Here is an 18,100-nt window from a genome sequence, read left to right on the forward strand (position 1 = left end):
TCAGGAAGGAAAACCACTATGGGAGAAAATATGATGAGTTTGGTTTTAAACATTGAATTTGAGATAATGATGGGATATTCAAAAGGAAAATGATGGGATATTCAAAAGGAACTATCTAGAAGACAGTTGGAGATGTGAGTTTGGAGTTTAAGACACAGAGTCGGATGGAGGTATAGATCTGAGGGTCATTTACTTATGCAAATGGTAATCATTAAAGCTATAAATAAAGAAGAGCACAGAGATGAGCATTGAATTTTTGGGGAAAATATTTCGAAGACTAGTGGAAGAAGCAGAGAGAGAAAAATGCAGAAAAGGAGTGGTGGAACAGATAAGTGGAAAACAAGGATAGTGTCAAGGAAGTTTAGGGAGTAAAGATTTTGAAGGATGAAAAGAGTAGTCAAAAATGTCAAATGCTATAGAGAGGTTAAAGAGAATGAAAATTGAGAAACAGCCATTGGACATGGCAATTAGGTAGTCATTTATGACTTTTGAAAGTGCAGTTTCAGTTGAGTGGATGAAAGAAACTATATTTCAGATGGTTAGAAGCAGCAGGCAGAAAATTTGACAGTGAAATAGAGAAATTGGATAGTGGGTAGAAGAAGCAGCTGTGTTAAGAAATATATTTTCAAGATCAGGGAGACCTCTGAATGCTTTTAGGCAAACGGTAAGGAGATAATAATGTAGAGAGAAATGTTGAAGATGCCAAAGAAAGTGGAGGTATAATTGATGAAGCAAAATTCTGGAAGAGGCAGGAGGGAATGAGATTGTCAGGACAAATAGAGGGATTTGACCCTGGAAATAAGAGATATGAATTTCTGAGACTGAAGAGAAAGAAGAAAAGATGAATGATAATGAAGGATATGTAGAAGTGAAAAGATGAGCAGAGCTCCCTTTAGGTAGCCCACATCTTCTCTGCTAAGTGTGGAATGAAGTCACAATAGAATGGAAAGAAGAGTAGGAATGAACTGTAGGAAGTGAGGAAGGTTTAGAAATTCTCATGTGGGAAGAAAATAAAACAAGCAACACATGTAGAATATAAGAACTGCCAGTCAGTAGGAAAGTCCAGTTAAAGTTAAACCTTGTTCAGACTCCTTTACTTAACTTGTTTTTTCATCTTATTCCTATATTAAATGGAAAATCAAAGAAAGTAATAATACTAACAAAATAAAAAATATATTTGAATCCATCACAGAGGAATATTATAATAATATATTTTGTAATATAAAATTTAGTTGATATTTATCAAAAAATTGAAACAATGGTATGATTTCTTTTTTGGAGGCATGTATGTCTATTTTTTATTTTATCAGTGTAAGGCAGTGATGATGAACGTTTTAGAAACCAAGCACCCAAACTGAAACCCTCATGCCATATGTGAGCCCCTCACGACTCCAGAGAGGAGGAAGCACTCCCATTGGGATGCTGGGCAGAGGGGCATATGATGGGAGAAATGTCTTCAGGTGTGCATGGAGAGGGGGAAGGGGCAAGTCCCCTCGGGTACATGTGCCATAGGTTCACCAACATGTGTGTAAAGTTTTGCTTCCAGTGTAGAAATAGTCTTAACTGATACAGACCCACAAATTATTTGTAATGTTTAGTCTTATTGAGTTTGGACCACTGAGTAGTTAAATGCCTTGTGCAAAGTCACACAGAACTACAGTATGTCAAAGGTAAGACTTGAATATAGGTCTTCCTGACTCTAAAGCTAGTCCCCTCTTTGCTCCACCATTCTGCCTCTAGCTGTATAGATAGTATAAATATAGATGCTTATAATTAGAAGTGCTTATAAAAATCAAATATGATCCTTAGGCATGTGAGTACTGTTTTCCATCATTAAAACATGATGGTTTAATGAGGACTACAAAATAGATTCTCTAGCATAGGAGGACAACCAGAACAGCAAAAGATCACACAACTATACCATACAGAAAATAGTTGAAGGAATCTAGGGTATTTAATTTGGAGATGACTAAGAGGAAACATGATAGCTTCTTTTCAAGTATCTGAAAGACTGTCAAGTAGAAAAGTAAATTTATTCTGTAGTATACCAGAAGGCATAATTAAAACCAAAAACAGGTGGAGATTACAGAGAGTTGGATGCTGGCTCATAAAGGAAGAATAATGGAATGAGATGCTTAATGAAACAGAAATTTTTGAGCTGACCTTAGATGACCACCAACAAGGGATATCATAATATTGAGACTCCCATTTCATGGAAGATCAGGATAGATGACTTCTAAGGTCCCCAAGTACTCTGAGTAGATAGGACACTAGACTTGGAGTCAAAAGTTTTGGGTTCCGGTCTTTGCTTTGGCTCTTAACTGTGTGATCTTGGACAAATCACTTTAATTGAATTTATAAATATCATTTGTAAAATGGGAATAATATTACATTAAATTACTTACCCTAATTTTAAGTGACATAATATACAAAATGTATTTTACAAATAATGAAGTTCTATATCAATGAGGTATTATGCTTGTTAATTATAATTCCTTATATTTTGGTTGTGTTTTGTAGTTTTTAAAAATTACATAAATATTTCATTTGATCCTCACCATCCTTCTTTTTCTTATTTCTTTAAAAAATCCTTTTCTTCCATCTTAGAATCAGTGTTGTATATTTGTTCTAGGGCCAGAAGAGTGGTAAAGGTAAATGACTTGCCCACAATCACATAGCAAGGAAGTATCTGGGGCCATATTTGAATCCAGGACCTTTGATCTCTAGGCCTGGATCTCCATCCATTGAGCCACATGGCTGCCCCTTCCCACCACCTTTCTATATATCTACATCATCTATCTGTCTGTCTATTTGTGTGTCTATCTGTTGTCTCTGCCTTCTTTTAAGACAACCACCTTTTGAGATAAAGGACAGAACTCTTATTATTCTAATTTTGTAGATAAGGAAACTGAGGTTCAGAGAACTCCCAAGATCACTCAGATACCAAGTGGCACAGCTGGGCACTTGTAGAAACACTACAATCAAACTAGAGGGGGAAGGGAGATGGTATGACTGTCATGCCAGGAGTGGAATGTGACACCCAGTGTTGTTAGGTGTGAAAGGCATTCTGATCATGAATTCAATGCTCTTTCTACTACCTCCCCCTTTTTGCTTGGGTGCTGCTGAAAAGCCTATCCATGGGCGCCAAGCAGGGGCTTTGTCACTTATTTATCTTAACTGCTAAAATCAGGCATTTCCTCTTTTTAAGATTCTCTGAAATGGAGTCCATCTAGTTGGAATCCTGCTATTTGATTCTAATGCCTGAGACACCATCAAGATGAGCCAGAAGACCAGGAAAAGGTTTCAGCTTGCTTTGTGGTACTGCAGTTCTTCCTGAGATGCTTCAATTTTCTAACTTTAGTATATCTTTTCTTCAAGCCACCAGATGGCACTCTGTGCCCACAGCTATAAGAATACAACAGACAACTACTGTATTAAAGTAGAGTGTAGAATTCCTTTTTTTTTTTTTTTTTTTGTCCTCCAAGGATGCATTTAGTACAACTATAGCATTCAGTTGTGCAGCTAACATTATTCTCTATGTGAGTGAGTTACTTCTACAGTGTCAGACAACAAATGATGAATGATGCAAAGTATTCTCTCTATTTTACCTCTTCTTATCCCTAGTTCAGATAGGATAGTTCTTATCCCTAGTTACGGTCATATCAAGAATATAAGTTCTGGAAGGGATATCAGACACAGTCTAGTTATTTCTACCAAAGAGAAAGTTGAAGTCTAGAGAGGCCAAGCAACTTGTATAAGGAAGCTCCTACCAAAATTTAGTAGTAAAGCCTGGGCTAAAACCTTCTTGTGGACTGGTTCCTAATCCTGAGCTTTCTCCATTTCACCATGCCTCTAGCCTCTGTCTTAATGATTTCCCATCCCTGCTTAAATCTTTGCAGTTAGGATTGGATGTCTAAAATTCATTTTTGAGGTTGGTTGGTTATCTGATGAAGATAGCCACACTGATTGTCTAATTATAGAGTGATGAGGAAAATTGATACATAATTCCTTCTTTAGGAAAGAGATCTGTGTGTGTGTGTGTATGTGTAGTTGTTTCCAATTTTTCATAAAAATTGCATTTCAGCTGCAAAAAACCTCAAAAGGATCAATTCCTTACAAATTGTTACAGCTTTCAAAGACCTAAGTATATAAACTTCAACTAATGCCCTGTGACAGACTAAAAGAGAGCGGTGACAGAACAGCTTTTGGTCCCTTCCTATGAATTAGACAGGAACATATTAACTGAGCTATTATTTGCTACAGTTTAAAATTCAGCTTGCTTGAGGGTAAAGGAAAATGCAAAGCCAGATTGCAAATGTGTGCAAGAAAATCCTATCCCTAGTCACTTGCTTCAGGTTCTCTAGCAGCAATTGGTCTCCATGTTCTATTATAGTGTTTGTCACCATCGATCCCTCCGTCACTTGGGAACCAATGTCCACTTTGAGTAGATACAAAGGATTGTGTTGCTTTTTATTCTGCGCCATTTAAAATAATTTAATATTTAAAATTTTTAATGCTATATGTATATTTCAAATAACACTGATGCCATTAGAATCTGAGTAAGGCATTTTGGAAAACCTTAAAGAGCCATCTAAAGGTGAACTGTTAATAACAATCAACAACAACAATACTACTGCTAAGAATAAAAGGATTTTGCTTTACTGATTTTTCCCCCTCCCAAGCTAGATTATTATGTTCTAGGCACAGGGAAATAAAAGAATAAGTAACATGTGGTCTCTGCTTCCAACTGTTTCCATATCTGTAAAACAGAGAGAACAATATTTATGAAGAAATGGAAGATCAGAGATTAGGTAGCTTGCCCATACCCATAAAGAATTATTTATTAGTTTTCATTGATATTTTCTAAATTTCTAAATAATAATAGATTTATCATCAAGAGGCATGTAGGTGATGCAGTGGGTAGAGTGTGGGACTTTAAAGTAGTCACGTGCAAATTCTGCCTCAGACATTTACTAGCTATGTGACTCTAGGCAAGACATCTAACCTTTCTCATCCTTAGTTTCCTCATCTGTGAAGTAGAGATAATAATAGCAAATGGCTCACAGGGCTATTGTGAGAAATAAATGAGATAACATATTTACAATGCTTTGCAAACCTTAAAGCACTATATAAATGTGACCTATTTGGAGTGTTCAGCAATTTATCAGGCTCTAGAGAGAAGAAAGGATCAGCTAGGACCAGCTGCCCAATATCCTCTATTCCTTAATTTCTTATGCTCCACTTAGTAAGGAAATCTACCAGCTCAGCCCTGAATCTCTGTTCTTCCTGAAAACTTGTAAAGGGCTGCTGCTTAGGAAAGTTTTGCATCACTTGAGTTTTAATCTGAAATCATTTATCTTCAAGTCAGCAACAATTAGCTGCTTCTATCAGCCATTCATCATGACTTGGAGGAGAATGTGTTTTTCCCAAGGGAGAGTTATACTTTTCATTGGCCAAGCCAAGAAAAGCTGGAGTAGGTCAGAGTGGATGCAGGGAAATAAATCTCCCTGACTTACTCTTGGTATATAAAGTGAGGCAACAAGGTGACAGTGGCTATCAACCTATGTCCTGTAGTGTCCCCTTTACTACATCAGATCTACAGTTCTATTTTTCTTCCTTTATATTTTCTTGTCTGGGTGAGTGTGTTTCTTTTTAGATATAATACTAGTCCATGTGTGATAAGAATAAGTATTCATTACTTTACATATTTGTTCCAAGAGCAAGGTTGAAACAAGATTTAAATCGTATTAACTCCTAATTACATATGTGCTCATGAAAAACTTCTTCATTTAGTGCCTCAGTTTCTCTACTTGTAACATGAGGAAGTTGAACAAGATGACTTCTAGAGCCTCTTCTGGATCAATCAATCAACAAACATTCTATAAGTACCTACTAACCACCAGGCACTGTGCTAGATGCCAGGAATAGAGACAAAAATGAAACAATTCCTTTACTTGTAAAGCTAATTTCCTGACCAGAGAGACATCAGGTGCATGTACAAGTATATATGAAGGGGCAGTTAGGTGGCTTAGTGGATTGAGAACCAGACCTAAAGAAAGGAGTTCCTGGGTTCACCTCTGGCCTCAGTTACTTCTTAGCTATGTGACCAGGAAAGTCACTTAATCCATTTGCCTACCCCTTACTGCTCTTCTGCCTTAAAAACCAATACTCAATGTTGATTCCAAGATGGAAGGTAAGGGCTTAAAACAAGTATATATAGAATCAATTTCTACAGAACAAATACAAAATAAATAAAAGACTGTTAAATGCAAGTTACTTGTAGAACAATAGCACTTTCAGTTGTAGGTATTGGAAAACCTTCATGTAGTAGGTAGTGTTTGAGGTGTATCTTGGAGAATGAAAGGGATTCTATGAGGGGAAAAAGGGAGGGGAGGGATGCATTCTAGGCACTGGGGTTAGTCAGTGCAAAGAGACAAAGATGGGAGAAGGAATGCTGAGTGCGTGAGGATCACAGAAACCAGTTTGGTTGGACCTTATCATGTGAGAAAGGGAGTTATGTATAATAAAGGTAGAAGGGTTGGCTATGACCAGGTTGTAATGGATTTTAAAAGTCAAATAGAGAAGTCATTATTTTATTCTAGAGGAAATAGAGAACCTCTGGAATTTTATTGAAAAGAGGAAGAACTTGGGCAGATTCAGGGAAGATCTTTTTGACACCTTTATGGAGGATGAATTGGAATGGGGAGTCACTGGAGGCAAAGAAGTCAAGTAGAGACTACTGCCATAGTCTATTTGAGAGAAGATGAGGGTCTGAACTAATGTTGTGGTTCTATGAGTAGAAAAAAAGAATTTAGATGTGAGATATTGTGTAGGTAGAAAGAACAAATTTAGTAATGAGAGAGAATAAGAAATTGAGTCAAAAAGATTGTACACATCAGAAACTAGAATACTGACAGAAATGATGCTGTGATTCCAATGCCAGATGTATTCAGTCAGAAAGTGCTATGCCAAATATATAATTTATTATAGGCTAGAAGCAGATGATCCTGATTTGTGGTAGACTGAGGATGAGGAATACAATATTGCTACAAGTGTTCTTTTCATTGAAGTTTTTGGGGGTAGTCATAGTACCTTAAGTGATAACCTGGGAAATAAACTACTTGACTGGGATAGACTACTTAAGAGAGACTAAGGTGTAGATTTGTGAGTTTCAAGTCAAGTTTTACAAGCTTTCTACACAGTAAAGTATTTATCATTGCATGAGATGGATTAGATTCTTAGCCAAACATATCCAGAGAGTTCTCTAGGAGAAGAGGGTGATCAATAGCATTAAAGGCCACAGAGAGGTCATGAAGGATAAGGACTGAGAAAAAGCCATTGGATTAGGCAATTAAGAGGCCTAAAATGTTGGACAGAGCAATTTCTGTTGAATGATGACATCAAAAGCAAAATTCAGAGAGTTTATAACTAGGTGGGAAGAGAAGGCATGGAAGAAATGAATGTGATAGTTTTCTCAGGAAGGCTAATGGAGGATAGGAGAGATATGGGTTTGTTGTGATGAGTGAGGTCAGATCAAATAAGATTTTAAATACGAAGAAGACATGGATGTGTTTCTAGGAAGCAGGGAAGGAATCAGTAGACGAGGAGAGATTAGAGGCCATCCAGGAGAAGATTTGTTGTAGACAGTGGGAAGGGTTAGAATCAAAAGTGCTTAATGAGGGGTTTGCCTTGATAAGGAGGAGGGCCACCATAGTCAGGGAAGATATTTGAGTTCCATGAGATCAAGAAAAGGGAAGAAGAAGCTCTTGACCAATGGCCTCGAACTTTGGCTACCTGTGTGATGAGGCCCTCAGCTGAGACAATGGGCAAGGAGTGTTCTGAGGGGATGAAAATTAGCTGAAGCCAGCTTGAGCCAGCTATTGAGAGTCAATTCTTAAACTTTCAGTGTGAGCCTTTATATGTTGGAAGACAGCAAATACTACAAATCACAGCTTGATTTATTGTTTTGTTGATTTCTAGTCTTAAGAAAGTGATGCAGAAAATGTTAATAATGCAGATTAAATTAAAAAGTATGTCATATCTACATTTTCACCAGTTACTTGTTAAATATTTACTGGAACATTCCTAGGTAAGACTTTTAAAAGAGAATGGTAAAATCTAGGAATCTTCATTTCCCCTTATTGGACTTCAGTTTCCTCATCTACAAGATAGGGAAATTGAACTAGAAATCTATAATATTCCTTCCAGTTCTAAATGCTGTGGTCTTATGAACTCACAAATATAATTTGGTCAAAACATAGCCTCAAAAACTTTTGTGGTCATTGAAGTATCTAAGATGGTGTGAATAATTCATTTTTGGAAAATATGCTTCCAGAAAAGCTGGTTGAAATAACTGTATTGCTTTCTCTTTGATTGTCAGTTTCACTGCAATCATTTATCATAGGTTGCCAGCAAACTGTAAAGTGTATGTTGCTCTCTCTCCTCCATTCCCACTCCACCATGATTTCTGAGGTCTAACATATAGGATTGTGCATTAAATAGAAGGTTGACTTAAGTCATTCCCCTGTCAGTGGCAAACAAAGGCTATCTTTTGGCTTTTAGACTATTTTTTTTCAAACATCTCTGTGAAAAATCTCTATTTCTTGTCTATAAACTTGAGTTTTCTATTTCTAAATGCCTCTTGGATATCTCTATCTCTTTCTCTATCTCTAATCTCTATATATGAACACTCCTGTCCTGCTAAACTTAGTACATCCTCTCCATATCCTTCCCCTCTTTCCTGTTTGCTCGATTCTGTATATGGCACCATCCTCCTCCCCGAGTTCCCAGTTCCAAGTCTTGGAGTTATTTTTTAAAATCCTTACCTTACTAAGTATTGGTTCCAAGACAGAAGAGTGGTAAGGGCTAGACAATTTAGGTTAAATGACTTGCCCAAGGTTACACAGCTAGGCAATGTCTGAGACCACATTTGAAACCAGGACCTCTTATCTCTAGGACTGCCTCTAAGTCCCCTGAGCCACCCAGCTGCCTCTGGAGTCATCTTTACCTCACCCTTTTTTTTCCACTCCCAACTGATGACCAAATCCTCCTCAGTTTATTTTCATAACAGGGCTGGTATCTCTCTGTTCTCTCCTTTCTAGTCTCACTGTCAACAGCCTAGTTCCGACACACATTACCTCTGGCAGGAACTATTGTAACAACCTCTTAACTCCTCTCCCTTCCTTTAGCTTGACAATAAAACCTTTACAGCACTGCCAAAGTAATCTTCCTAATGCACCAATGTAGTCATGTCACTCCCTACATCTCGTTGCCAACAGGATAAAACACAAACTCTTTAACCCAATATTTGAAAGTCTGCACAATCTGATTTCAGCCTACCTCAAACCTTATTTTACACTACTCCTCTTCAAATGTTCAGTGCTCTAGACAATCTGGAAAATTAGCCTTTCATCCATCTCCTCCAGGCCTCTCTCACTGTTGGACCTTTGTACTGGTCTTCTCCTATGCCTGGAAAAGATTCCTTTTACATCTGTCAATTAAAACCCTTCTTTTCAGGGTCTATCTCTGGTGTTACCTTTCTCATGAAGCCTTATTTCATCCTCCAGTCAAAAGTGATCCCTCTCTCTTTAGGATTCTCCTTTTTTGTTTCAATCAATTAAAACTTTTTCATTTTTTGGAATTTGTTAAAAGAGATGTCATTGCATAAGAGAAAAAGACAGGAAGTTTTGGAAATGAGGTAATATAAAAATCAAAGATATCAACATATTTGATGTTTTATCTCCCTACTTATATATGAGAATTTTACTGGTATGCAAAACACTTTTCATATTTTGTAATATATAAAGAGCTACTGATGTTTTAGTTCAAAGTAGAATCAGCAGTGGATTATAGGGGAAGACACATTAGATTTGGAGTCAGAAGGATCCAAGTTCAAATTCTGCCTCCAATATTTACTTGTTATCTGATTTTCAGAAAATTATTTAATTGCTCTTATTCCTCATCTATAAATCCTTCAGTTTCCTCATATAATAGTTAGGGAGAGTAAAAACATCAACTTTACAGAGTATTGTGAGTCTCAAATGAAATAATCTATATCAAAGGCTCTTAATTTGGGATCTGTGAATGAAAAAAAATCAATAAATATATTTCAATATATTTGTTTTTTGTAAACTTACATATTTTATTTGTGCATTTAAAAACCTTATTCTGGGAGGGAATCCATAGGCTTCACTAGACTGCCAATGGGGACTATGACCCACAAAAGGTTAAAGACTTCTGTGCCAAATAAAAAGTAAGCTTTTAGCAATGTTATTATTAAACTTGTTGAAGGCAAAGACTGTTTTTAATTTTTATTTACCATTCAGCACAATGCTTTCTATATGACAAATGTTTAATATATTTTTGTTGGATTAAAATGGTCACGGGAGGGAGAGTCTGTAGCTAGGGAGAATGTAGAAATAGTTCAATCAAATATTCACTAAAAACAAACAAATAATTACCGTTTAAAACCAGGCCTGATGAGTGACACATATTTCTAGGAGGGTTTAAATGCATGTTTACACCAGTTTTTACACTAGTTTAAATGCATTTGGCTCACATTGCGGACTCATACCAATCTTTTAGAAAGATATAAAATGAAATATCCTAGGGCTAGGAATCAGTTGGTTCCCCCTCCTCTCCTTTGATCCTTAGTTTCTACTGAGTTATATAACCACACAAAGGTGACCTACTTTCTCCTTCTTCATAATGACAATAATTACAGCTATGATCACACTATCCCACAAGTAGGTAGTGAATGTCGCTGAGATGGAAGAGGAAGTCCTCTATGATAGAATCAAATGAGTGTAGACTTAAAGGGAAAGAGCACTTTATAATGAATCTACCCCATTCATCTTTTACAGAGAGGCTCAGAAAGGTTAAGAAACATGCTGAAGATCACACAGTTACTAAGGGATAGAGATGATATTTGATGTAAGGTTCTCTGATTCCAAATCCAGATGTTTATTTCAGTGTAGATATATGAAAGAAGATTAAAAAGTTCTAGGACAGATATGAATGACATCTACATCAAAGATTTCCTATAATGATTAGGAATCTCTGATACTAGAAGAATCAATGATTTCCTCCAAGATCCATATTATTGCCATTGTTAGGGCAGGTTGGTCTTTCTTTATGGTTCTATGGGGTTGGCTACCTGTCTTCAAATAGCTAAAGCCAAGGTTAACCCTATATTCAGATGGCATATTTATGCTATATATCTAAAGAAGCTTTGAAAGATCCTGCATACACCCCAAATATCTTTCCCACTGACTACTGACTTGCCTCCCTGCCTTTTATTTTCATATTATTTTCTTAGAGTAATAGGATTTACATTAGAAATGAATTTATAGATCATCTAATCCAACCCCCTTATTTTACATATGAGGATATAATGTCAAGAGAGGTGAAAACTACTCACTCTAGGTCATATATCTAGTAAGTAGTCAAATCCTGATTTTAGCTCAATCCCTCTGACTCTGCCTTAGTTAATCAAGATAATTTTCAACTTACTTCTTAGATCAAAAATTCTAGAGCATGAAAAATGCAATTACTATGTATAACCTGGTGGAGAGAGAGACAATATATCAAGTCATTGATTGACCCTAGTCCTTTAATATCTGTTTACTCATCAGATTAAGTATTCATAAGTTTTCTTGTTTAGGTTTAGGCAACTCACTTTCTCTGATTCTGATCCACTAATTTTTATTGATTAACCCCATTCTAGTTCTGTGGTTTTATGGCTGAACAAATTCCTCATCTTCATTTTATCTGGCCCTTTAATTCTTGGATTATCATTCTTTCAGCTTCAGATGATGATTATTGATGCCGGATTCTATTTCCTGTTGGTGGTATGTGGTCCTGAGTACTTCCAACTACTAGATATGCCCAAGTGTCACTCTGGTGGTCTGTAGGTACTAGGGAAGTCATTTTTTACAGGGAACATGGTATTGTCAATGAAATAGATGAATGATCTAAATAATACTGTTCTTGTTTAAATAAAAGTGTGTACACATTTAAAGGTAGAGAACCTATTGCTTATGGTTGACCTTTCCTGAAAGAAAGGAATCTCTTGCAGATTTTTGGTTTTCAATATAACCAAGGCTTTGGCATATCTCTAGACATTATTCAAATACCTAATCAAGGAAAGAAATTACTAATATTTATGCCTTTCTTAGTGACTTTCTCAGTCAGAACTCTTTCTTCAGAGAGAATTATGTCAAAACAATGGGATGTAGGCAGCTAGATGGTATGGTGGATAGAGTTCTGGGTTTGGAGTCAGGAAGTCCTGAGTTCAAATTTGACCTCAGACACTAGCTTTGTGACCCTGAACAAGTTACTTAACCTCTGTTTGCCCTAATGTACCAGGGAAGGAAATATATAGCAAACCACATCAGGATCTTTGCCAAGAAAACCCCATGGACAGGTGCTTTATGGTCCACTGGGTCACAAAGAGTTGGACTTGACTGAATAACAATAGTTTAGAGCCATTACTAACCAAGAGTAGATTTCTGTGCTAGATAATGGCAATTTGAAAACAAGATGAGCAGAACAGCAGCTTCTCCTTTCTCTAAGTATTGATTTTAATCAATAATAGATAATTTTTTTGACTCAGTTAACTAAGTGACAAATCCACTGGATGTTGAAATTCCCCTTTCAAGTTCTGCCACATAGGCCACACAACCCTTTTCAGCTCTAGAATATAAAAAAAATCTAGTTACCATTTATTACTTTAGGTACAAATATCTTATATACATTATCTCATTTGACCCTTGCACAACCCCATGAGAAAGGTATCACAGGTCATATATTATCTCAATTAAAACAAAATCTAAATTTTTTTTCATCAGTATAGGGAACACTAGGTGAGTGGCTTCCATTAAAGAAGATTTATACCTTCTCTTCAACTTATCTTTAGTGATTTACCTAGTTAAGTGACTTAACCAAAGTCACACATTTATTATGTGGCACAGGCAGTACTTGAACCCAAGTCTTTCTGATAATAAGGATAGCTCCATATGTCCAATTCCACTCTGCCCCATTTAGTACAGGAGACAAATTCAGAGAGATTTAGTGAGTTGGCTATGATTACATAAACCATAGTGTCAGAGGCAGAATTCAAACTCAGATCTCTCTTGATTCTAAGTTCAGTGCTTTCCCCACTCTATTATCATCACCAATATGGAAATTATGGGTTGAGAATTAAAAAAGGCATTAAAAATCAACTTTGAGGATGTGACATAGGTCAAGATACTTAATGCTGCCTTTCTGGGACTCAGTTTTCTCATCTGTAAAATGAGCAAGTCTCTTACTTTTCTGCTTCTAGAATTCTATTTGGATTAGATTTACTTTTCAGTAGGCACAGAAAAAGAAAATCTACTTGTTTAGAAATTTTCATTATTATTTATTCTAAGGGAAAGGAAAAGGAACCATTCTGTAAATTGCAAATTCATTTTGACTTTCAATGGGTTGGAAAGATTTATAGTAACATTTTATAGTGTGTCATTTTCCACTCACTTATTACAATTAGTTAAATATGATAAGTAGATAGGTTTAAATATGAAATACAAAGAAGATAGTAGGATTACTTAGTTGTCCAAAACAAATTCAAACAAATTCAATAAACTATATATGCTATTCAATTAAGTGATTGATCTACTTTCAAATACCTTTCTAAGGACAAAAACAAACATGTTTAGTAGAGTATTCACTTAGTTATCACAGTCTATATTTGGCATTACTTGGTTCTCCTAATGGTTTTAAAGCTAGAGATCAGATAATAATTCTGATAAAATAATAATCTTATGCGGACATAGCAATTAATAGTTTTAAAATCTTATTCTTCATAGCAGCCTTGTGATCTAGGTCATGAAAGTTTTGTTATTCCCATTTTATAAATGAATAAATTCAGTTAAGTGACTTGTATAAGTTCCTACAATAATAATAGATGACATTCATCGAATGTGTTGAGGTTTAAAAGGCAGTTTAAACATCTTATTTGATTCCTACAACAACCTTATTAGGTGGATACTCTTATTATCTCAATTTTTATAGATGAAGGAAATGAAGATTAATTGACTTATTCATGATCACTCAGCTAGGAAGTATCTGAGGCTGGGTTCTAATTCAAGTCTCCCTGCCTAGAGCTTTTTCTGATGTAATGTGAGGGTTTTTATGGGGATTATAACCCAGGTCTTTTGATTCTAGACAACATTTATGGTTTTTAGTGATTTTATTTGTTGAGGATTATAAAATCAATCAGTCATTGAATACTAATTACCATTAGTTATGGACCTGCCACTGTTCTCAACATGGGGATAAAAATAGAAAAATAAAAATCTTTCTTCTCAAGGAACTTACATTCTAGGATGAGAGATAACATGTATATATATATATATATGTACATACATATATATATATATATATACACACACACACACATACAATATATATGAAATACATTGAAGGTATTTTAGGGAGGAGGTATCTGCAGTGGAAGGGATTAGGAAAAGCTTCAAGTAGAAAGTGTCATTAGAACTGAATTGTTAAGGAAACCAGGGACTGTAAGAACTGAAAAGGAAGGAGTGTATTCTAGGCAGGAGGGTTAGCATGTACAAAGGCCTGGAGATAGGAGATGGAAAATCACATATGCAGGAAAACAAAAAAAAGATAATTTTTGTTGGACTGTTGAATATGTGAATGAGAGTAATATGTAACAAGCTTGGAAAGCTAGTTTGGAATCACATTGTGAAGCCTTTAAATGCCAAACAGACATTTATTTGATTCTAGAGGAAAAAGGGGGGAGTCACTGAAGTTCACTGAACAGCATTCTTTTTTATATAGTTTAATAGATCATATGGCATAGACAACACTAAAGAAATCAGGAATACTAGTTTGGGGAAAATTCTTGTTTTTTAGGATTCTTTTTGGATGAGACATGGAATCTAGGACCACAACTGCAAAGTAATGGAGGCAATAAAAAGGAAGTGACAAGAAGCATTATGCTGACTCTTGAATTTCATTCCTTCTGATTTTGATATGTACCGATAATGACACATCCTATCAATGTAATTTCATATATAAAACACTTGGGCCATAGGCAGCACTGCACCTGTGCTCTTCCGCCTCTCCATCTGCTGTATCACAGCCATTCAGATTCAGGTGACAGAAACCTTTTAGATGAAAGTTAATTAGCCAGTGCACTGCAGATCAAATCTTTCCAGTTCAGTGCCAAATGGAAACATGCCAGTCCAAAGGGTGGACTTGTGCCACCCATTTCCAAGTTTCAAGATGTAATTTATTTTTTTCCTGAGTGGAGTAAAACAAAAACAAAAAGACCTCCAGCAGTCTTTTTAAATCTAATGCACATTGTATGTTAAACTTCATACACTCAGGAGTCCTATGTGTACTTCTGAATGTACATTTAAGAAGGAAGAAGAGAAGTTAGAAATAATTTGGGAAAAATTGGAAGAACAATATGATTTGGGGCCATTAAATATTCTCAGTTTTGTTCTTTTCCATTGACTTGTTGGCTAACGTTCACTAAGACCCTTTTGTTTTTAGTGTTCCTATCTTTAAAAGAGAAACAATGACAATGACACACCTATTTCATATAAATGCTTTCCCAGCACCTTATCCCAGTTACAGTTTTGCTAGATCTTCAAGCTGAATGAGCAGTACACCTGCTGCCCTGAACTGCAACCATCTATGCTGTCATCAGTCTTTTACTCAAAATCCTAAAGAAATTGCCAAAAAAGAGAAAAAAAGCTTTTATTCCCTCCTCCCTTTAAAGAACCATATTGCTGTAACTCCACTTCAGATTAACTGAGACACTTGAAGCTTTAAAGCACTCTTTTCTGCGTGTTACAGATTTTCTAGAATTGTTCAAATAGTCTTAGTTTTCAGAATCCAAAATGCTTTTGAGTACAGGGCACAAATACTACCATACCTTCCCCTCAGTCCAAAAAAAAAAAAAAAAAAAAAAAAAAAAAAAAAAAAAAAAAAAGGCCAGACCATCTGAGCTGAGCTGACACACTGCTTTGCCCTGCACGCCCAAGCGGCTTCTTCAGAGTAGTGCACTTTTCCAGACTCGGCTCTGCTAGGGAATATTCCTGCTATGTATGTTCTCTGTACACTCTTTAGAAGCTGAAAAAGCAGTTGCTGTCCAGGGTTCTGAAACATCTTTTCCTTACTCGTGTCTCACTGCCACTAGATGGTATGTACAACCTCAGGTTTCTCCCTTCTCAACAGAATGGGAAGAATCAGCCTTTATTACCCTGTTTCTTCAACCTGTGCCCATTCCCTCCACCCCCACCATTATTCATACTTTTATTTTGTAGGATCAATAAATTACCAACTTTCAAAGCCAAAGAAATATTTCCTCTCCTCCTTCAGTGTTATTCCATTGCTTTCCTTTCCTTTTTATTTCTTCAGTTTTCTTTATACCCTCACTCTTTAATTACCACCTCCAACTCATGCCATTTCACGGACCCTCCCTTACCTGACTCTTCCGAGGAAATTCGTAGCGCACTATACTGATTACTGGGATGTGCAAGACGGAACTGATAAACTCGAGCTCCAGCATCTCCCCCTGGCTTTGGGGGAAGGCGAGCAATGCTGACACCCCTTGTACTACCACTGTGTGGCACACACTCTGCAGGAAGGAGACAGGGTCACTGCTCCAGGCTGAGCTAGGAGAGGAAAAGGGCAGGAGAGGAAGGTCCCCCAGTCCGGCCTCGATTGCCATCACCACTTCCAGGGACAAGTTGTAAGGCAACAGTCCCGACATGCGGTTCAGGTTCTCCACGGCGAAAAGCAGAGCATCCCTCGGAAAGAGTGTTGACTCACTCGCACCTCCGGGCAGCCCAGCCCCCCTGCTATGCAGGGCACTCCCAATCCAGCTGCTTGGCGCCTCTGCCCCACCAACCGGAACGGGGGTCCGGGCCCGCCAACTTCTTTTGCTTGCCTCCACCGATGCCACTGCAGCCACCGCCTCAGCCTCCGCCCTGGCCTGGCTGTCCACAGCCCCTGCAGGTTTCCCTGCTGTGGCGGGCGCCACGGCGCCCCCGGGGTAGATGTCATTACGTTGCTCCCTTGCCCCACTCCAGCCTTGTCCGCTGCTGGTGGTGGCACGGGTGGCTGTAGTCCAGGGTTGCAGGTGGACCGCCCCAATCCGCACTGTGTGCCCGATGCGCTTGAGGATCTGGCAGGGTTGCGGGTGGGATGAGGAGCCGGGGACCCTGGCCAGTACCAGCGCACAGGGTGGCAGCAGCAGCAGACAGATCCTGCTTAGAACCCACCACAAACTCAGTCTCCTCATTACTGAGACCCGAAGCGGGAAATCCGGGGCGCCCCAGGGAAAGCGACGCCCCCCCTCCGCTGTCTCCAGACGAAGAGAATTCCAGAGAACCCAAGCCTGGTCCACTTACAATCTAACCCCGAGGGCCCTGCCCCTTCCTCAACGAGGAGGAGCAGCCAGATCCGCCCCGACCACTTTCCCAGCCATAAAAGTTGTCGCGGAGCTTCCAGGCAGTCACTTTGGGCCGCTTTCGCCTTAAAGCGGGTGGCTCCCAGAGCCTCTCTCCACCTCCTCCTCTCTTTCCTGGCAGCCCCTCACATTTCTTAGCCCCCAGCTACTACAGCACCCCCAAAGCACCTTTCACTGCCCAGGAATTCCTTCAACTGGATCTGCCCCATCCACAGTTCTTTGAAGAACTCAGCCCAAAGCGCCCCTCAACCTCCAGGGCTGCTGGGGCAAGCCGACAGCAGGATGGATATATATGTAAACCTTAGAACACCAACATCGAAGGCAAAAACAGAGTCTAGGCAGCTGGACGTCTAACAACTTCCAACCGGTGATCCAGGGGAAGTGGGAAGAGGAAGAAAAGCCACCCCTGAATCTCCCTCTTTATTGTTCCTTTCTTGCAACATCTGGACCTGGATAATTCCCGAGGCAGCACTGAGGTAAATTCACCCCCTTTCTGGAGGAAAAGGGAAGCCACATCCACCTTCCTGCACTGGCTGCTGTTCTTTCACCTCGTGCTCGCTTCATTTTCTTTTACATGACTTCCCTTTTCTTGCTTTTCTCCTTTCTTTCTGCCTG

The 18,100-nt window shown here is 38.1% G+C and overlaps 1 protein-coding gene across 1 annotated transcript in view; it reads right to left on the reverse strand.

Moving 5' to 3' along the window:
• Positions 1-17,317, reverse strand: part of GRIN3A (glutamate ionotropic receptor NMDA type subunit 3A) — a 227,754-nt gene extending 210,437 nt beyond the window's left edge. The window contains exons 1-2 of the mRNA XM_044657012.1: positions 17,042-17,317; positions 16,499-16,909 (exon numbers count right to left, since the gene is read on the reverse strand). Of these exons, the coding sequence (XP_044512947.1) occupies positions 16,499-16,909; positions 17,042-17,317 (687 nt within the window). The remainder of the gene's footprint in view (positions 1-16,498; positions 16,910-17,041) is intronic.
• Between the last annotated feature and the right edge of the window lie 783 nt (positions 17,318-18,100).

Source organism: Gracilinanus agilis, chromosome 1, assembly GCF_016433145.1.
Source record: "Gracilinanus agilis isolate LMUSP501 chromosome 1, AgileGrace, whole genome shotgun sequence".
NCBI classification, from domain to species: domain Eukaryota; kingdom Metazoa; phylum Chordata; class Mammalia; order Didelphimorphia; family Didelphidae; genus Gracilinanus; species Gracilinanus agilis.